Consider the following 21,905-nt stretch of genomic DNA (forward strand, 5'->3'; position numbering starts at 1 on the left):
GTGTAGGCCAAGGGCTCTGGCACTTCCATCCCCGGAACCATCACAGGAGGTAATACCCGATACCCCTCCTAATAATCGGGCAGCAGAGCACTTCAGCCACTGCAGTGGTCAGCGCACAGTCCGAAACCACAACGGTGGGTCACCCTAATACCCGCGCCTAGTCAGCTATGTCTAAGAAAGCCACCCAAGGCGCTAGTAAAGGTAAGGCGCCTGCAAAGGGTTATGGCAAGGGGAAGGCGCCTGCTAAAGGGGACAGCAGCAATTCGAATTCACAGGTTGTAGGTATTCCTAGTGCTTTTCAGGAACAGCAGCCTCAGCACAGCTCTACTGAGGACAGTGCGGGTTCCGGTTCGGAGGAAGAACACATGGAACCCCAAATGGCTCAGCCAGCGGCCAGCGTGAACCCGTCTAGCAGTGAGGTGCAAGGGGGTAAGAGGAAATCCAAGAAGAAGCACACGTCGGCAAAGAAGAAAAGGAGCAAACAGTCAGAGACCGAGGATGACTCAGGTACGTCCTCTTCTGAATCGGATAGCGAGGGGCCTATGGATGGTTACTGGGGTTTTGGGAAAGAAAATCATGGGATCCCACTTTGGGCGCATGAAAGGAGGGCCAATTCCCATCGTAAGACCTTCAATGGAACACTGGAATGGAAGGATGGGGCGTTGGTAGAAGATGTAAAGGTTTCCACCAATCAGTCTACTGATTTTATATTGGGGAACCGTTTGTCACAGAAGAAGAGGAATAAGATCCTCAACGGTGACTATGTGGACATGTTTACCCTTCTCCCTCCTACTAAACTAACGGGTAAAGGTGAAAAAAGGCGCTTTTTTGGTAAGCGGAGATATAGGACGCCTAGGGCTGAACGCACCTTTGAGAATTGGTTGGATGGGTACCAGGTTTTCATGGGGGTTGTTTGCGCGGCTTATCCTCGGCGCTCCATGGATCTGGTTGCTTATTTGGCTCATGTGAGGCGGGCTCACACGCTGGCAGGGGAAAATGCCGCTTTAACATATGATGAGAATTTCCGTAGAAATGCTTCTCTCCTGCCCTCCACCCGATGGAACCTAAGGGATCCTAATTACTGGGGCGAGGACGTTAACCCTTACATCGATAAGAAGAACCAGGAATCTGCCAAGTCGGCGCCGCCAGTGCTGGGAGTTCAACAGGGGTGTGTGTTCGCGACCCTCCTGTAAGTATCTTCACGAATGCGAGCGGTGCCAGAGAAACCACCCGGCCTCGGCGTGCTTTAAGAATAAGCAGCAGCCCTTTTGGGGGGGGCAGGGGGTACTTCAACAACAATGCCAGAGGTGCCCCCGGATCCGCTCATCAAGGTCCCGGTAATCGTCAGTAATAGGTATCTCGGTCTTGCCTTCTCCCCTATCCGTCTTCAGCCTCTCAAAACCCTGCTAGATCAATATCCCGATCGAAAAGCCGCACAATACCTTTGGGAGGGGTTTTCTATGGGGTTCAGAATTCCCGTGGCTTTTCCCCCTAACACCGGGGATCCACAAAATCAAAAATCAGTTAGGGAAAGGCCCGAGATAGTCAGGAAAAAGATAGAGAAAGAAATCAGGGCAGGTAGGGTAGCAGGCCCCTTTTCCGAACCCCCCCTGGAAGGACTTTACCTATCCCCTCTGGGCATTGTACCTAAAAAGGCCCCAGGGGAATTTCACATGATCCACAACCTCTCTTACCCAAGGGGAGGCTCGGTCAATGACGCGATCCCCCAGGAACTTTGTACAGTGAAATACGCCTCCTTTGACCAAGCAGTTAAAATGATTCACAGATTTGGCCAAGGGGCACTTCAAGCCAAATGTGACATCGAGTCGGCATTCCGCCTTCTTCCCGTTCATCCAGCTGACTTCCGTTGGTTGGGCTTTAGATTTGAGGGGGCGTATTTCATTGACAAAGCAATGCCTATTGGCTGCTCCGTGGCTTGCTCAGCCTTTGAGTCGTTCAGTACGTTTCTTGATTGGGCCCTACGCTTCAGGACAGGGTCGTTGGGCATGTCACATTACCTGGATGACTTTATTTTGGTGGCAGATAACAAGCAACGATGCTCTGCCCTCTTGGAGGCTTTCACAGCCCTGGCAGGGGAGCTGGGGGTGCCACTGGCTGCCGAGAAAATGGAGGGTCCAGCCACTTCCTTGGTCTATCTGGGCATCGAGTTAGACACCGTGGCCCAAACGTCTAGGTTGCCCGAGGAAAAACTGTTCGCCCTTAAGGCACTGATACAACAGCTATTGCCCCTAAAGAAGGTTACCCTAAGGCAAATTCAATCCCTGCTATGTCACCTAAATTTCGCTTGTAGGGTAGTGGCGCCGGGTCGGCCCTTTTGCGGCCGCCTGGCCAGATTGTCGGCAGGTCTCAGGGCACCACAGCATAGGGTGCGCCTCTCCAAAGAAGTTAAGGCGGATATGGGAGTCTGGCTACAATTCCTCGACAAGTACAACGGTATATCCTTGTGGCAAGATTCCATGGCACTCAATGCTGACTTCCAAGTCCAGTCAGATGCGGCAGGTTCCTTGGGTTTTGGAGTTTATTTCAGGGCCAGTGGTGTGCCCAAAAGTGGCCTGCAGGCTGGCAGGGCCAGCCCATTACTCGGGACCTTACATTCTTGGAATTTTTCCCTATTGTAGTGGCAGTACATCTTTGGGCAGAACAGTTCCGCAATCATAGGGTTTGTTTCAACACAGATAACCAGGCAGTAGTAGCAGTTCTTTCCAGACAGTCCGCGCGCTCCACCAGGGTGGGAAACTTGTTACGGTCCTTCGTCCTCCTGTGTCTTGAGCAGAATATATATTTTTCAGCCAAATTTGTACCTGGCATTAATAATGACATCGCGGATGCTCTGTCTCGCTTTCAGATGGAGTGCTTCTGCTCATTAGCGCCGGATGCGGAACAATCATCGATGCCTTTCCCAGAGCATGTGCTGGTCCCGGGGGGGAAGATACCGTGATCGTAGTCAGAGTTCACAAGATGAGAGGCGAGGTCCGAAACTGGGAGCCGGGCGGGAACAGGAACGCTGGAAGGTCAGAAGCCGGAGGCCGGGCAGGGAACAGGGACGCTGGAAGGTCAGGAGCAGGAGGCCGGGCAGGGAACAGGAACGCTGGAAGGTCAGGAGCAGGAGGCCGGGCAGGGAACAGGAACACTGGAAGATCTGAAGCCAACAACGACATTGCTCCTGCAACCTGGGACCGGGCTGACTGACCTTTATCTTCTTCTAAGGCCAGGGGCGGTCCCAGCCCCCAGGAGCCCCGCCTCCTTTGGCCTTAAGGCGAGCACTCCTGGGAGCAACCAGTTCCCTTCGCCTCTCTGCCCTAAGCCTCTGCAGTTCAGGAGAGGCCGAAGGGTTACTGGGCCCCGGAGGAGGCTCACCTGTAGACACTGAGTCCTCAAGCACCTCTGGGGCCAGAATGGTTTCACCTGGTGCCTGCTCCTGAGGATCTGACACAGGTGCAGGCTCCTCAGAATCTAGGCCTTGCCCCAGTTCAGCCGGCCCTGGAGGCGGGGACTCCTGTGCAGGCCGGGATTCCTCTGGTTCAGCCTCTGAATCAGAATCCCAGGCCATCACAGAGCATCTCTGGAGTCTTGGGAGGAAGAAGTGATGAAGGGAGCATTCGGTGCAGTTGCCCCTTCCACAATGAGATCATACATGAAAGCGTGGGCTGACTTCCTAAAGTTCCGCAATAGAATACCCAGCACAAGGCAGAACTTCATTCCCTCAACGAGGGAGGTCCACCGCTACTTAGCCCACCTGAAGGAGCTGGGCAGGGCACCAAAGACTCTCAATATTCAGTCCGCAGGGATCTCATATTTTTGTAAAACCTTTTTCGCCACCGACCCGTGCGCTGAATTTATAGTGCGTAAGACTTTAGAGGGTTGGTGCCGGCTCCAGCCCCCCAGCTCTGACAAGAGGAGGCCCATAACTTATGATATTCTGACTCAGATACACAAAAAATTATGTGCAATATGCTGGTCAAAATATGAAGCTTGCCTATTCTCTGCCGCTTATTCCATAGCCTTCTTTGGTGCCCTGCGCATAGGGGAGGTAGTTTGTGAGGGAGGGGTTGCCCACTGCCAGAGGGGCATCCTCTTAAGTGATCTGACCCTATCAAGGAACGACCTAATCGTTCAAGTACGGAGCTCTAAGATGGACCAACAGGGTAGGGGGGCCCTCCTTCGGTTACCAGCCACACAAGGTAGTGGTCCCTGTCCAGTTAGGGATACAAGGTGTTTCCTCTACTTAAGACCCAATAGCCCCAGCTCCTTTTTAATTCACGCAGATGGATCGCTCTTGGCTAGACACCAGTTTACGCCGGTGATGCGCATGGCTTTGGCAGCATGCAGACTGCCCGCGGCCGAATTTGCGGCTCACTCCTTTCAGATCGGGGCCGCTACCACTGCTGTGCACCTCGGGCTCTCCACAGAGAGGATAAAGGACTTGGGGCGGTGGAAATCTAATGCATACAGAGCTTATGTAAGAAAGAATCTATGACTAGCGGTTGTACTCCTGACCTTGGTTTTTTCTGTCTATTTGCTTTTCAGAATACAGGAAGGTGCGCATTTGGTTGGTGGGCCACAGCATTGTGCATTGGGCCAAGAATGGTTGGGGCAAAACTTGAACTTACCTGCAAATGTTGAGCTGGCGTGGATAGCGCGAAGAGGGATGCGCTGGAGCGAATTCAAGCCAGCCGTGATGGCGAGAGCCGCCTCTGAGGGCCCACTTGATGCCCTGGTTATCCAGTTGGGGGAAAACGACCTAGCGTACCGCAAAGCTATTGACTTGAGATGGAGCATTTTTGACGATTTTGCTGATCTGATGGCGGTTTACCCAAACATTACTATCTTGTGGTCCTCGTTGCTTGAGAGGACATGGAGGGATTGTTTGAGCCCGGTTGGAATCAATAAAGCAAGACAGGTCTTGCAGCGGGCTGTGGAGCGTAGAGTGGCGGCTCTGGGCGGGTGCGTCATTGGCCACCCAAGCATCCAGTACAGCAACGAGGCCCTCTACAGATGGGATGGCGTGCATCTGTCAGATGCTGGAAAGGATATTTGGTTGGGGGACATCATAGCAGGGATTCGGAATTGGTTACAGGTTTGAAGGTATTGGCGGCGAGCTTTGCTCGAGTGGCGGTTAGGCATTGGCAGGGGTTAATTGTTATGCAAATGAATGGGGGGAAGGAAGCACCATCACCTTCCCCCAATAAAAAGGGTAGTCCGGTAGAGGACTCTGGGGGGCGTTGCCTTGTCCGAAACCTTGGAAGGTAAGGGCCTCCGGCACGCCCCCGAGCGGTGACACCCATGGGATCCTAGTTGGCGTACTTCAACAGGACTCCCACGGCTTGTGGATAACCCTTCCTGGTCTCCATGCCGGGTAGTCGATAGGAGCCAATGCCTAAGGCCAATACCTTTCAATTCTGTAATCAATAAAGTTGTGGCCTTTTTATGCCCATTAACCTTAAATAATGTGTCCAGTGTCTTCATTTCACATGGGGGAGGGGACTTGCCACGCAACTAATCCAGAATGCGGCAGCTAGACTGGTGACTGGGAGCGGCCACTGAGACCATATAACACCGGTCTTGAAAGACCTACACTGGCTCCCAGTACATTTCCAAGCACAATTCAAAGTGTTGGTGCTGACCTTTAAAGCCCTAAACGGCCTTGGTCCAGTATACCTGAAGGAGCATCTCCACTTCCATTGTTCTGCCCGGACACTGAGGTCCAGCGCCGAGGGCCTTCTGGCGGTTCCCTCACTGCGAGAAGCCAAGTTAAAGGGAACCAGGCAGAGGGCCTTCTCGGTAGTGGCACCCGCCCTGTGGAACCCCTCACTGCGAGAAGCCAAGTTACAGGGAACCAGGCAGAGGGCCTTCTCGGTAGTGGCACCCGCCCTGTGGAATGCCCTTCCACCAGATGTCAAAGAGAAAAATAATTACCAAACTTTTAGAAGACATCTGAAGGCAACCCTGTTTAGGGAAGCTTTTAATGTTTAATAGGTTATTGTATTTTAGTGTTTTGTTGGAAGCTGCCCAGAGTGGCTGGGGAAACCCAGCCAGATGGGCAGGGTATAAATAATAAATTATTATTATTATATTATTATACCCGGCTGCGGTGAGGCTAGCCTTAAGTCTCTGCATATTTGTGCGGCCTTATGCAAATAAAACCAGTGCCCATAAGGGATGACAAAGCAAGGGAGATTTGGAGACAGACTGAGAAGGCCCGGGATGTGTCCCCTCTCTTGAGGCTCTCTCAAACTTCCTCAAGTGCAAAAGAGGATTCTTGCTGGCAGCACCAAGTAAGTGGGACCTTACCTTCCATTTTGCCCTGGCAAAGTTTTTCTCAATCTGAGCACATACTCCATCCTTTATGTTCTTGTCCGAAGCTGCATTGCCAGAAATCCTGAGAACAGAAAAAATATGACAGTGAGTTGTGTCTCTTGGCAATTACCCTTCCTTAGCCTAACTTCCTTCCTTAGCTTTGCTCATGGGCCTGTACTGTTTGGGCTTAAATGGGAAGGCAATTTTCCACGCCAGCAATTACCATGAATGTCCTGGCCTCTGCTCAAACCAATCTAGATTTTTATTGCTTATAACATCTGAAACACCTTGTTTCTTCTCCTTTCACCAGCTTCTGCTTATTTTATTCAATAGCAGAAGCTGGCCAACATGGTGCCCTCTAGATGATGTGCTTGGACTAGTATCCCCACCGCCCCTGACCATTGGCTGTGGTGGCTGGGACCAGTAGGAGTTGTACTCCAAACACCTGGAGGTTGGCTACCCCTGCTTAGGATTTTCAGTGTCTTTTCTAGGGCATGAAGAAAATTTAAGAGTATAAAGACCTTACACACCTTACCTCTCTGTGTTTCCTCCCATTCTCCTTGGTCCTAAGTCCTTCTTTTGATAGGAAACCCTTATTTTACCAGGAACAGCTATGTGGCACTCACCATTCATGAGAAATAGCCTCCTCTGCTGTAATCCTCTGGTCTTGGTCTACCTCCATTAGACGGGCCACCAAGTCCTTGGCTGGAGAAACAAAGAAGAAAAGGATGTAGTGTCTCCTCTCACTACCATTCATCAGGTGAAACTGGAAGTCTCCTGTGATTTTTCTTGCCTAATACCTAATGTAGTTCTTTACGAGGGAGGTGCTGGGGCACATATCAGCTAAGGGAGAGATCACAGTTACCTGCCCTAGAATGGCACTGACTTTTGTTGAGACTTACATGACTGGGAGAATCAGGTAGGAGTTTATTGTTGCAGGGCAACTGCTAGGTGGGAATACTGTTGATTGGATAAAAGAACCGTTGACAATGTATTTCCCTTCATGGTTTGTGGGTGTACCTCCTACAAGTAACAGCATGCATTTTCCTTCTCTCCAGTATTCATAGAACCTTACCTGCCTGAGAGATGTCATCCCAGTAGGGAGGATCAAACTCATAGTCGCCTGCCAGGATCTTACGGAACAGGTTCTTATCATGGTTTTCATAATCATCCTCATCCATTTCCTCATAGAATGGTGGGTTTCCTGACAACCTGTAGCACAGCAGTAGGAGGGGAAATTAGCTATAGGAACAAGATTAGCTGCAAGAGATTTATTTATTGAAAAGGTTTATAAGCTGCCTTTTAGGGCAACAAGGTGTCTTCCTATAAAACTGAATAACAACAGACATATTGCTAAAAATGAAACAAAAACATTATACGATACCAAAAATAAAAACCATAAAATCACCATAATAAAGACCACATAAAACAAGCTAAGCCTTTTTGTCGTTGGCATCTGTCAGTCTTGAGAGACAGTGGAGTGCGCCTGCAGGGATGAAATCAAACTGCTGCCTTTAAAAACCTTATAAAGACTGCAGGAGACCGCAACATATTTTATGAAAAAGCCATCTGAAATAGATGACTTTTTAATGTCCGCTTAAAGCCTACAAATGCACCACTCAACTTAAAAATCATGGGGCTACTACCAAAAAGGCCCTGTCATGCCTGCAAATCTAACTGATCGCACTGACAGTCATATGAAATGATAGGTGTACAGTTTTGCCAGTGAGTGAAGCCTCTGACCATACACAATCTTTTGCCCTTTTGCCGTTGCAAGAGCTGAGAATGGTTCTTCTCCTGTAGATAGCTTTTAGTTCCTTCTCTTTAGCCACCAGCCTCCTCATATCCTGTTTTCTAACCCTCCTCCATCCCCCCCCCCCCGGTCACCAGTAAGATAGGCTGAGGACTCCAGTATTCTTCATTGCTCCTTACTTACAGAATATACATGATCACACCAATAGCCCAGCAGTCCACAGGCCGTCCATATCGCTGGCGCCCGACCACCTCAGGAGCTGCAAGGACAAGAACATGGCAAGTGCTGCTCCCATGAACATATAGGGCAATGAAACACAACTCCAGGACATAGGATTTCATAAACTTTGCCTTGATTGGAGTGGAAATCAACACTGATAAAATATGACCTGGTGCAGTCATCTTTGGGACTATACTACTTCTGAAAGCAGCTGCAAGGACTGTGTATTTGAACCTATAACACTTCCCTGCAAACAGAACTAGTGTGCCCTGACAGACAACGTCCCATGTGCTGCAGGTTTAGAGAGGTAGAACTGGGTTGTTGTTCTTTTAATAAGAGATGAAACTGTCCCCAAAGATCTCAACATTTCAGGAGCATTTAACACCCATGTCATGAGTAAGCCACCCTGGAAACACCCTTCACATCTTCCAGTGAGCCACATTCACTCCCCTCTCGCTTGGGGAATTGCACTAGATGTTTCATCAGACAGCAGTTATGGCTTTGAATGAAAGTGTCTCTTGTGTGAGAATTGTGGAGAGCAGGAATGTTATTTTCGATGGAATATGAAATTAGCTGTGGCTGGTTCTGCCTTTTCCCATGAAACCTTACAAGCTAATCTCAAAGACGCGAGTTTCCTGGAGAAATCAGCACCTACTGCATTTCATCTGCATTGGCGTCTGAGATGGCAAGTCCCTGGTGGACTTTATACTATATGAGTATAATTCCCCCCCCCCCATTGGGTCCTTCCATGAAAACATCATCTGGTTGTGCTGACTGTGCCATCTCTTACCTAGATACTCAGGGGTCCCACAGGGTTCCTTGATGAGCCCATTCTCCAGCTTGGCCAGGTGAAAGTCGCTGATCACAATCTTGGAGTTCTTCAGGCGGTTGTAATACACTAGATTCTCTAGCTGCAGGGACACAGCAGGAAAGGGGTGGGGGAAGAGATGAATGAGAAAGGAATTCCCCAGGCAAAACTGCTGAATGGCTCCCTCCAGCCCACAGTGCTGTGCCACACAGAGGGCCCTTCCAGATGAGAGCCATCAAGCACTGATCCTGTATATTTTAAGATGCCTAGTTAAAAGCCTTCTTAAACAATCAGCTTTTAGCTTCTTCATTTTGCCTACCATGTGCTATGTTAAGGTTTTTCCCTTGCTGATTGCTTGATTCTATGAATCACTGCTGCTGTTGGAATTTTTTATGACATATTTTATTTGAATTCTCTTTTAAGGACAGAATACACACACACACACACACACACACACACACACGTAAATTATTCTGGGCAAAGCAAGGTATTAGGTATTTAGGATGGGTCTGCTTCTATTTCTGTATATAGAATCATGAATGGGACTTGCCAGTAAGTCACAGAAAACAGTGAGAAAGAACGCAATAGGAAGGGCAGCATTATTATATTTGCTTATGTCTGCTTCTTGGAGGAAGCGAGAGCCCATGAGGATGGGATGGATAATTGGCTCAGACGTTTGTGCAGCAAAGGCTAGCAGCAGGATTGATGGACTTGCCTTGAGGTTCCTATGTACAATCTTGAGTGAATGCAGGTATGCCACAGCCTCCAGCACCTGCCTGATGACATTACTGGTGTCACGCTCAGAGTAGTAGCCCTGGTCCAAGATCCAATCAAATACCTCTCGGCCAGTAGCCCTGCAGATGAGAGAAGAGAGACAAAGTGGCAAGGGAAGACGTGAAATTGTGTAACCTGCAAGGCAAGGGTTGCCACACCATGGACAGAGAAGCACGTTCACCACAATTTTGCTAAAGAGGTCATATAAACCATGACTGAATTTTTTTACACATCACTTGGGAAGACAGGCGAACTAATGCCAGTGTACTGGAAGAAGCAAAGATCACCAGTGTTGAAGCAATGATTCCATCATTGGACTGGTCATGTTGTTTGGATGCCTGATTATCGTCTTCCAAAGCAACTACTCTATTCTGAACTTAAAAATGGGAAGCGTAATGCTGGTGGTCAACAAGAGAGGTTCAAATACTCTCTCAAGGTAAATCTAAAAAAATGTAGTATAAACACAGACAACTGGGAAACACTGGCCTATGAGTGCTCCAGTTGGAGAACAGCCTTTACCAAAGGTGTCATAGGCTTTGAAGATGCTCGAACTCAGGACACAAGGAATAAATGTTCTAAGAGGAAGGCACGCTTGGCAAACCCTCACCACAATCAACTCCTGCCTAAAAACCTATGTCCCCACTGTGGAAGGACGTGTGGATCCAGAATTGGCCTCCATAGTCACTTACGGACTCACTATTAAAATTGTTTTTATGGAAGACAGTCTTAGTCAGCTACGAGTGATTGCCAAAGAAGAAGAAGAAAGAAGCTAAACCATGACGAGTATAAAATGGAGCTGAAGAAGATCCACTCTACTTCCCCATGGGGAGGAGTTGCGGTGGACCCCGTGGCCGCCCACTCTCCTCCAGGGGTGGGGGACTTAGTCCCCCATTGCCTGGGGGATCCCGACCAGCCAATCCGCTGGCCGGGGGAGGGGGGCCATGGCCGGGACCATTTAAACAGAGGCACCAGCCAGAGAGCTTCCTCTTTAGCTCGCTTCCTCAATCAAATTGGCACTGGCCATTTGGTTTTCGCCTACCTCGTAGCAATCGTAACAACTTTGTTAGGGTTGCGGTTAGGCATTGTTTGACCTTGTGATGGGGGAGGGGAGGTGTGGCCATCACCTGCCCCTCCAAGCTTAAGAGTATTCCATTAAAGGAATCCGGGGGTGTTGATCTTGCCTGAAGCCCGGGGCAGGGCTAGGGCCATGACATGACCCGGATGGGAAAACCAGAGGGAGCTCAAGTTGGTATGCATCGACGGGGCTCCCCCTTCTGGTGGTTTACCCTTATCGGACTCCCTGCGCATCGGGCAGGAGTCAGATATAGTCAGGTCCATTCAATGCCTTAGCCAATACTGCTCACATTCTGTTATCAATAAAGTTGTGGCCAAAATTTGCCCAATAACATTAATCTAATATCTGTGTCCTTGTGTGTGTTATTTCTCAACGAGGGGGTGGCTTCGTGGTCTTGACACGCAACTGCCTTTACTGGGGGTCAGGCCACTGATCCATCTAGGCCAGTATTGTCGACACTGAGCGGCAGCAGCTTTCTAGGGTTTCAGAGGGCGGCCTTTCCTAGCCTTACCTAGAGATGCCGGGGATTGGACCTGGGACCTTCTACATGCAAAGCAGATGTTTTACAACTGTTTCCTCAAATGAACAGAAATTCATGAATGGTGTGGAGAACAAGTGAAGAGTAAATAAATATTCATGCCCTCCATCTTTCACTTTATGGATGGTCTCCTGAAGAAGCTTCTAATCACTCTTTGGGAAGGCACCCTGTGAAGTGCCGACAAGATGGTTTGCAGCTGAGCCGGCACAGTAGAGCAGTCCAAGGCCCCAACAGAGCAAAAGGGAGAGGCCACTATGGATGCAACATCTTGGGAGTTCTGGGTAACAACTACTTACAGCTCCAAGAAGAGGAAGTACTCTTTCCGTGTAACATACACATCCACCAACTGCAGAATATTGGGGTGTTTCACCCTGTAGGGAAAGGAAAGGAAGAGAAAAGCTAGGGGTTGGAAGAGACCTGCTGGCGTATGGCATAGATCCTGTCACCAAAGTATTTCTTGCAGGTATCTGCTCAACTTTTACTTGAAAACCTCCAAGGGGAATGCTGTCACCTTTATTTGTAACGTATTCCAGTTGTTTGCTGCTTCCATAATTTGGAAGTACATTGCAACCTAAATCTTGTTCCTTATCATTTAAATCTGAGTCCCTGTTCTTCCCTCAGTGGATGTGGTAAATAAGGATTCTTTAATGGATAGATCATGAATAGGCAAACTCCGGCCCTCCAGTTATTTGGGACTACAATTCCCATCATCCTTGACCACATGATGGGAATTGTAGCCCCAAACTTCTGGAGGGCCGGAGTTTGCCTATACCTGGGATAGATTAACAATCTCCTTTTGAGACAGAATGCACCACATTCCTTCAGCACTGAATTAGCCTTCAAAAGCCTCCATCATTCCTGAAGCTCTCCCCTAAATCTTTTTTTCTGTTTGTCAGCATGCTTCATGCATCATCAGTGGCCACAGTACTCCAGATACTTCCCATGGGCACCCATGGTAGTTTCTCACTGAGAGTAGCAGGCAAAGCCCCCCCCCCCCCATTTCTGACTGCAATGACGGCAGGGCCCACTAAAGGCAAGGTTGCTTGGAAGGAAGTATATCCCTCATTCTGATAAAGGTTCCTATCACTCATACAGAGTGACCTGCAAAGTTTGTCATTTGCAGAGCAGAGCCATTGAAAGCAATAAACTTAAGTTATTGGGCTTCAGTGGGCAAGAGTCACCTAATGAACCCCATTAGCAGAAGCCCTGCACAAGGGCTCTTGCTTGTGCAATGGGACTTGCCCCCATTCCTGGTTCGGTGTGTGTGTGTGTGTGTGTGTGTGTGTGTGTGTGTCAGAAGCCTCAGGACAGGGTGGGGGGGTTCATTCTATCTGGCAAGCTGATATTCCTGCACAGATGGAGCTTTTGTAATAGTGTGATGTTGAATTCCACCCAGTGAGTTTACTCTAACACTGTATATCACCTATAGGTAGGATAAGCTATGTGGCACATGATCTGGGATCAGATGTGCCAGTGTACAATGCCAATAGTTGTTTTTTTAAAAAGAGCTATTAACACTGTGTAAAGATGAGCTTTCAAACAGGAATAGGCGTTCTGCTGTTTGTTGTTTTTGCTGTGAGTTGTGTTGTGCTTCCTTGCCAGTTTTGCTCTTGTCATGGCACTAGTAGAGCTTGTTTGTTTTCTCTGCCCAAACATCTGTCTGGTATTTAATCTTTAAGGTGTTTTTACATTTTGTTTACATTTAAGAACCTATTTCAAGAATTGGCTTTGTGTGGCTTTGTGACTCCATTTGAGGACTCTGCTTTGAGGAGGGGAGAGTGAGGAATGTGGCTTTGCGTTTGATGCATGGGCTGGCCAATCAATGCACATCCAGTTCCTCCTGAAAATATTGGCAATGCCTGGGCCAATGTAGGAGCCGTTCTGGAGAATCAGAGAAAGTCCAGATAATTTCTTGCTGTAGTGGATGTGGACACACTATGATTATCTACCACAATTAGTAAAAAGATAGCAACACAGCAGCTGAAAAAAGCAGAGACCAATGTATCAATCAGTGTGGACATTCACAACTCACATTTTCAGGATGATGATCTCATTCTTTGCTGCCTTCCGCACTTTGCGCCCATCTCTTTTCAGAAACTTCTTGCATGTATAGAGCTTCCCTGTTGATTTCTCCTTGGCACGGAATATCTCACAGAACTCCTCTCTGGCGAAAGAACACCCACCTTCAGATTTAAGTAGTCCATGCCCAGCAGCTGGAGCAGCCCAAGAGGGACCACGTATTCCTGAACTTCATGAGTCACCCACCCTCCCAAGAGTGATGTATACACCCATCTACCATATTGTCTAACAGATGCATGCCAAATTCAAGCACTCTATCCCAGGTCCCACCAAAATGTGATTGCTCTTGGAGAAGTCCATGCATGGGGTAGGGGCAGGATGAAAGCTAAGGAGGAGCAACCGTCCTATAAGCCTGTGCTAACATAAGAAATTGTGAGCTTGGCCAAATGGTTCACACTGCTTCCTTTCATGTTCAGTGGAGGAACATAGGAAGCTGCCTTTTGCTGAATCAGACCCATTGGCCCATGGAGCTCTGTATTGTCTATGCTAACAGGCAGATGCTCTCCAGGGTTTCCTCCCAGTACAACCAGGAGACACCAGGGGTTGAACCCAGGACCTTCTGCATGCAAAGCAGTTGCTGTCTCACTGAGCTACAACCCTTCCCATCCATGACTGGTGTGAGGCTGCTATAGTCTCTTGATGCACCAGGACCAGGTCTTCTCAGAATTGGGTTGTTTGGCAGTGCAGCCCAAAGAGGGTGGTAAACTCCATCGAAGGCTAAATACTGGCCCTAGACCTAAAGTCAACAAGTACCTGGGGGGAAGCTGAAAAGAACCTTGAAGAGAGAGTGCAAGCAAAGCCTATTAGTACCCAAATATGTTGGCCCTGGATAATATCTTCTGAAAAAAGTATGTGAGCTGCAAGCCAGGAAATCCCTTGTTCAAGTCTCGACTTCTAGTAGCCTCATAACTATAATGCGTGCACATAAAGAGGAGCAGGATTGCATCAACAAGCTCTACCCCTGCCATATGCACATACATTTGCCTATGTGTGTATAAATTTATAAACTGTACACGTAAAGATTTGTACAAGTGGCAGGGGATAAACACAGTCTCAGTTTCTGTGTATGCGTCTGCTTCCATAGGTACCTTAAAAATGTACAAAAAATATGTGACTAGGGCTTGCCACTGTGATTCCACTCCCTCCTAAACACATTTGTTGTATGCATGTGGGATTGTGTGAGCAGCCCGTACGCCATTTTGGGCAAGCCACTGCCTTTTCAACATGAGTCCTCACCTCCTGGTCTGCAATGGGTGGTTATTGGCTTAATCCACAAAGCCTAACCAGCAGAACTATGTGCTGTCTAAGTACGGAAAATTACTATTACTGTGTGCACTAAGTGACCCATGACAGGAGACATGGGTGGCCACTGAAAATAGCCCTCTCTCCCCATATTGTTTAGCTGCACTTAATGTGTAGTGCAAGCTCAAATTGTGTGTTTTCCTATTCCCTGCCAGCAACAAAGATGTGGGGAAGTAGAGAGGGGAGAACGTGATGTGGGGAGCTGCCTTGGTCAGCAATCCTACGTCTGCAATAAGCAGCAGTTTAGATACCTGTTTGTTGAATTCTATTAAGAAAAAAGAACCCCTTCAGTTTCCATGTTCACTTAAGCTCCAAAATGCCAGTGAATTGCTGCTGTTCAGGGCCATGGCCTAAACAGACAAATTATTTAGGCAATATGGATATGGTATTGTATATCTTACATTGTGGTTCATTCAAGCTTTACCACTCCCGTGGACCTGGATGGCTCTTAGTGACAGAGGGGCAGACCTAAGTCTCAGCTTGTCTGTTGACTGCAGTTGACAAATGGAGTCATTGCAACAGAAACTTCCCTTTCACATGACAAGTACCCAACTGGCAACCAATGCCATTTGTATAGGATGCATAGAGTTGGAAGGAGCTTTGAAAGCAAGGAGGAGAAAAGACTTACGTTTTGATGACCTGCCCTAGGTCATATCTGTCAGTCACCTCAGATGGCTGGTTATAATCTTTCTTATCGCCCAGGGTAACGCATCCAAACGGCATTGCCAAGTTTGGTGCTGAAATATAAGAGAATAAAAAGCTTTAGGTCATCACCCTTGGATTCAGGTAGTTTCAGGCATAGTGATCAGGGATATTTGAAGGTCTACCAGCCACTGCACCACAGAGCAGTCGTGCATTTCACTCTCATTATAACCAAGTCGATGGGGAAGCCACAGTCAAGGAACCATCACCTACTTAGGTCAGAATAAGGGACTTCAGTCACTCGGGTGCAGTTGCAATATCCACTATGAGCTGCTGTTTGCTCATCCATTTATAGCCAGTCATTTCAAACACTTTTTCTGGCTGTGTTAGAGCCAGACTTGATATGGCATTGGAGTTCTGTGAATGGGATATCCTGTTTGTTTTTTTTAAGTTGAAAGCAGTGGTGGGAGGTCCCTCTTTGGAACACGGCCGCGATGCGGAAGGATTTTCACCTTTTCACCTGCATCATCTTTGCTGCCAATTAAAATCTGGCCATCTTGTCCTCCACTTATTTTGTGTGTGGCTGCCCCAACCGATTAGTGAAACACTAAAACGATGCCCCTTTAAATGTATTGTGGAAGGGCAGATTATTGCTCTGTTTCTGCTCTTATTTTTATTATGTATTTTGTGTTCTTATATTGTAATTGTATGATGTAAACTGCCCTGAGATCTACGGGTATAGGGCACTATGCAAATCTAATAAAAATAAAAATAAAAGAATTACTATTATTATTCTAATTATTACTGGCTCCATATATGCCAAAGTTTATGTAATGATATGCAATTGAGCTAGATATGCATATATAGCTAAGGAAAATATATGGCTTTTTCTCACTGGAATAATAATAATAATAATAATAATAATAATAATAATAATAATAATTGTACACCACCCATCTGACTGGGTTGCCCCCCAGCCACTCTGGGTGGCTTCAAGCATATACAAAAACAATAAAACATTGAACATTAAAAATTTCCTAATACATGGCTGACTTCAGATGTCTTCTAAAGGTTGTAAAGTTTGCAATTATTCTATATATGAGCCTCATAAAAACACAATAGCTCATAATAACACACATAACCCATTTCAAAAGATATTCGACAGGAATGCATTTTAGACTTTTGCAATCCATGCTGCATATTCCTTATGCTGATAGTGGAATATGTGTCAGTGACCATCCTGTAGCCCAGTATTGGCAAAAATGCCAGTTCATAAAAATAAATTCTGTAGTTTAAAACGGTACAGAACCTGAACAATTATTACGAAACTAATATCTTGTGGTTATACAGTGTGGAATCCATATAGCAAATATTAATGTGGGTAGTTGCTAAGAGAGTCGTGTTATTATTTTTTTTCCTGATCAGAAACACCTCCTACCTTTAAAAACAAAACACGTCTTTCTGTTATTGGCCCAAGAGCCACAAAAATATTCCACGGAGAGAAACCATATGACAGATTCATATGTCTGATGATCCTCTGCATCTATGATAGTCGATCAGCCTAGCTAAATTGGCTCTGCTCCATTAAACAAATGTTAATGGACACACACAGTAGATTCACTTTCTCTATTAGAGGTAGAAAACTAGTCTCATTTCCCCCAAAAAACACTACAGAGAAGGATTTAGGAATACTCCAGCATGCAGTTGGTACCTACTCACAGAAAGGCTCACCTTAAATTGAGTATTGCATTGCTTTAGATTTAGTCCCGCTTTTCTCACACATGAGAACTGCCATGGACCCTATCTTCATAATACTGCTCAAAAAGACTTGTGGAAGCTCAGATGAAAGGCTGCAGTAGAGGATGAGCGACTACTTTCTGTTTGCCCATAGTCCCTTAGGTCAAACCTATTGGGCTGAATCCATCACACACATGATGGAACCCTGCTGCCACTCGCAGTTACTCAGCATGTGTCTATTTGCCGCAAGTGGTAATGTGCATACGACTTTCCTACATGGAAGTAATATCCATCCACGTGCGGAGCAGCCCCGAATAAAAATGTTTTGCAAGCATCCAGCAGAAATATATATGAATGCTGGGTGGGTGGGGGAACAGCTGCTGCCCCTCCCATCTGTGGTGTCATAGGCCTCCTCTTGTGTGTGAATCTTGAGATTCTGGAAATACAGCTTGACAAAAAAAATGAAGCACAAGATAATATACCCAGGTCAATGCTGGGATTACTCATCAGGCAGCTCCTTGCCTTTGGGTTGTCACGCAGTGATAGTGACAGGTGTATCATTAACACATCTCCAGCAAGTGTAATTAGCCAGCAGTGCATTGAACTATAGTGCAATAAGCTCAGAGCAGAAACCCCAGTAATCACGCTCCTGTCCATCACAAATCGAGAACTGCCATATTCAGTTTCCTTCTTTTTAAAAGAGCTCTCAGTTCTGAAAGTGTACCGAAATCACACGATCCTCACAAAACAAAAGCAAACCTTTCCTCGCCCTCCCAATGGCATAGAAATGCTGAAAAATCCAATTCTTAACATGCTCAGCCAAGCAAAATCAATCAGGCTCCCCACTGCTGACATTCTCAATACCACATTCGTACTTGTAACTTTTGGCAGAACTGGTAGAAAAAGAGGGGGGATGGGATGGGTGGAGGTGCCTGTAATCCAGAGGTTTATCACAACCCCTAGGTTCTCCATCTCAAATAACTGCAGTAGTGACTGACATTCCACAAAGTGATGCTGCTCAAAGCTCAAGGTATCTTTCAGAATGTGTTGCCTTCTGCACCCGGTAAGCTATGAACCGGGGTGGTGCTTTCAGGAGGGAGAGAATACAGTTTCCAGGTAGGTTTTGAGCCTACCCACAACACCAGAAGCAAACATAAAAGTATTGGGGAAATGAGGGTCCCAAACCAGGATCAAACTGTGGTGTGGACTCCTGATTTGATTGCAAGGTATGGTTTGTGCAAACCATGATTTGCCACATTTGGATGAAATGGCAAACTATGGTTTTCTGTCAGTAAGAAGCAGAAGCGTATAAACTCTCCACATGCATGAAGGAGGAGGGAGCAGGTATCCATGGTTCTTAATGACAAATCATTACTTTGACATGACTTCTGAATGCAGCCAGGGAGTGGTGGCCGGGCAAGAACACTGACCAATTTCCTCTCCACCAGGCAGTCATGGGACAACAAGAGGACTTCGTTTACTCTCCATGTTGTCACACAGCCAAATCTGATTGGCTATGTGGTGCTGTGATATCCTCATCTTAACTGCGTGTCCAGGATTGGTTGGGCTTACACAAGCACTAAGCAAGCACTAAAATGCATGGAAAAAAATGAAGGTGGGTTTTGTTTTGTTTTTGTGCACGCTTTCTTTTCCCCAACCCTTAGCATGATACTCTATGGCTTACACACCTCCCCACAAACAACAACTCAGGCGGCGGATACCAAAGTGCTTGCTTTTCATTTTTGATTGGGAGACCCTTACATCCAAAGCAGATTCAACAGTATGAGGAAACAGCGCTCTGCTGTTACTGGAAACCTTCCATCAAAATCCTTGAGTTGATGCCTCTCTGTTTTGGTGGAATTTGCACAACTGAAAAACGAAAGGGGGAAATGTCTGTAGCAGGAATCTTCAAACGTGACTTTTCCAAGAGCTCACTTCTCCCTGCAATGCAGTGTTTCTTACTCTAAGGTAGGGTGGGGAAGTCTATGGCCAAACACTGTTGGATTTTGATTTTCACCAGTCCCAGCCAGCATAAGCAATGCCCAGGGATGAAGGAAGCTGTAGCCTGGCAACATCTGGAAGACAACACCCCTCCCCCCCGTTCTAAGGAATTATGTTGCCCTGGAAGCCCATTTTCTGCAGCCTTGTCTTCTCCAGCAGCCCTCACTCCTTTGTGACTATGCTTTCGAAGCAGGAAGGGCCCTTGTCACTTTGATAAGCTTCCACTGAGAGCTCACTGTTGTCCTGTTTCTCATGCAATGAAAACTGAAGCAGTTAGTTAAAGGGGTCCAGGGTGGTGTCGGAGATTGCCACTTCCTTCTCTAAGCTGCCATTCTTTCATTCCACAGCAAGCGGATGGATAGCAGGCTGCAGAAAGCTACGCAGATGGCTCGCGCCTAAAGTCCTGCATGCAGAGGTATTGTGGCACAATGGCAAAGAGAACCGGATGTGAACCAATACGTTCCTACATCAAAACTGAGTCACGAGGTAGACGTCAGAAAGCCACTATCAGCCTCATCAGCCCCTCCCCTGCAATATGGGGACTATGATACTGACCTACCAGTACCTTATGCAAAGTTGATGTGAGAATTACTGAATAAATGCATGTGAAATGCCTTGGACACTTTCATTAACTCCACGTCAATGCTATATTATGCAATACTGGCCCAGTTTTCTACTCACTCTACTGTAGTGAGACTCCATATATGTAAGGTACACAGTTACATGGGACCTATGAACACCTGTTCTAATGTGGAGGCTGAGTAGCTCCCACTGATTGCTACCACCACTGAGTTTGGGCTGTGTATTGGGATTGTGTCTTGCAGTGTCCATTCCACATGAGAAAAGAGGTTAAAAAATAGGTTCTTTAATTTGTACTCTTCTGTGAGGCATAATTGGGCTGCAATCTCAATACTGACCAGCATCCACTCAGTGGGGATAACTTTATGAATTTTATGACCCATCTCATCCAACAGCTCAAAACGAAGGTGAATTGGAAGAAGGATGGCGACAGCTGGAAGAAAAGTTTACTTATATATTTACCAAACTTACACCCTGCGTTCCTCCAAGGTGTTAAAAGTGCAGAGTGCATGGTTCTCCCTTATTAATTTTATCCTCAGAACAACCCTGTGAGGTTGGTTAGGCTGAGAGTTGGGCTGAAAGTCAGCGGCTGGCCAAGGTCAGCAAGTGAGTTTCATGGCTCAGGGAGGACTTGAATCTGGGTCTCCCTGGTGTATGTTCACTACGCCACACTGAGAGCGAGCCCAGCATCTTGCTATGAAAAATACATTGTGGGCTACGTTAGCGATTAACTACTGCTCAGTGTTTCTGCTTATAGTTATTGTGGCATTTGTACAGCCTCCCCCAATCTTTGGTCCCTAGACATTGTTGGATTACAGCTAAACATGGACTACAGCATGACCTATGATTGGGGATGATGAAAGCTAAAGATCAAAAACATCTGGTGACACAGTTGTGGAAGACTGTTTTAGTATTTGTGCTTCCAGAGCACATCTTTGATTGCTTACTATTTATTTGATTGCTTGTCTGTTGCCTAATCTTGCTGTGTTTGTTTTATATCCTTATCCACCTTGGGGAATCATGGGTGAATATGTGGGACAAAAGCATTTTTAATAACACAAACAACATGAAATAAATAATGCTAAGCATGATAGACTCCCGGACACTGAACTGGGACATGAACCATTACACAAAATGCTCATTTATATAGGTATGATTTGTGCCACAGCTCCAGCTTTGGCTTCTGCTTACAGAGCCTGGAATATATGAAATGGGAATAGACAGAAGTGCTGACATCCCCATCTAGAATTAAGTACTGTGTGGATAGCTCTCTTCAGCTGATTTCTCAATATTCAGCACGAAGGCTACTAGCTGAATGAGCTAACTGCCCCCAGTGAAAAATATTGCAAAACAGATTAAACATTTGCACCAGGTGTTCGAGCTCAGATGGCCCTTGCACTCTTTTGCTTTGTGTTTCTTACTGCCAAGAGAGAAAGATGCATGTGTGACCAGTCAGCCAGGGTTGCTAGCTCCTACTGGCATGTAAAAGTACACTTTTCAGGGGACAGGAATGGATAAGAGAATGGATGAACCACACACCAAAAGTTAATATTGTTGGGCATAGGATAGGAAAGGATGTGTACTTGAATCTCCTCCTTGCCTAAGAACTTGTAACGTTTGTGTTGCATCAGAGGCCCCCACCCCATCCTCTCATCCCAGCCTTAGAGGATTTAAAGGTAAGGTAAAGGACCCCTGGACGGTTAAGTCTAGTCAAAGGTGACTGGGGTTGCGTCGCTCATCTCACTTTCAGGCCGAGGAAGCTGGCACTTGTCCACAGACAGCTTTCCAGGTCATGTGGCCAGCATGACTAAACTGCTTCTGGCACAACAGAACACCGTGACGGAATCAGAGCAGCGCACGGAAACGCCGTTTACCTTCCCACTGCAGTGGTACTTATCTACTTGCACTGGTGTGCTTTTGAACTGCTAGGTTGGCAGGAGCTGGGATAGAGCAATGAGAGCATACTCTGTTGCGGGGATTCTAACCGCCGACCTTCTGATTGGGAAGCCCAAGAGGCTCAGTGGTTCAGACCACAGCACCACCTGGGTCCCTAGAGGATTTATAGGGGCTTGACTCACAG

General features: G+C 46.9%; 2 protein-coding genes across 3 annotated transcripts in view; one reads left to right on the top strand and one right to left on the bottom strand.

Annotated features, from left to right (window-relative positions):
- CAMKV (CaM kinase like vesicle associated) overlaps window positions 1–21,905 on the bottom strand; it is a 67,256-nt gene that overhangs the window by 5,772 nt on the left and 39,579 nt on the right. For both annotated transcript variants that reach the window (XM_079964444.1, XM_079964443.1), the window contains exons 2-10: window positions 15,495–15,603; window positions 13,518–13,649; window positions 11,782–11,856; window positions 9,814–9,952; window positions 9,081–9,201; window positions 8,255–8,330; window positions 7,394–7,530; window positions 6,945–7,023; window positions 6,313–6,400 (exon numbers count right to left, since the gene is read on the bottom strand). In XM_079964444.1, coding sequence (XP_079820570.1) covers window positions 6,313–6,400; window positions 6,945–7,023; window positions 7,394–7,530; window positions 8,255–8,330; window positions 9,081–9,201; window positions 9,814–9,952; window positions 11,782–11,856; window positions 13,518–13,649; window positions 15,495–15,589 — 942 coding nt within the window. In that variant the 5' untranslated portion in view covers window positions 15,590–15,603. The remainder of the gene's footprint in view (window positions 1–6,312; window positions 6,401–6,944; window positions 7,024–7,393; window positions 7,531–8,254; window positions 8,331–9,080; window positions 9,202–9,813; window positions 9,953–11,781; window positions 11,857–13,517; window positions 13,650–15,494; window positions 15,604–21,905) is intronic.
- Window positions 1,204–2,904, top strand: LOC307210885 (uncharacterized protein). Its single transcript, XM_079967064.1, has 2 exons — window positions 1,204–2,749; window positions 2,867–2,904. Exon 1 carries the CDS (start codon window positions 1,299–1,301, stop codon window positions 2,637–2,639), a length of 1,341 nt encoding a protein of 446 aa, XP_079823190.1. The 5' UTR covers window positions 1,204–1,298; the 3' UTR covers window positions 2,640–2,749; window positions 2,867–2,904.

This window comes from Podarcis cretensis (genome assembly GCF_951804945.1).
Source record: "Podarcis cretensis genome assembly, chromosome: 2".
NCBI lineage: Eukaryota > Metazoa > Chordata > Lepidosauria > Squamata > Lacertidae > Podarcis > Podarcis cretensis.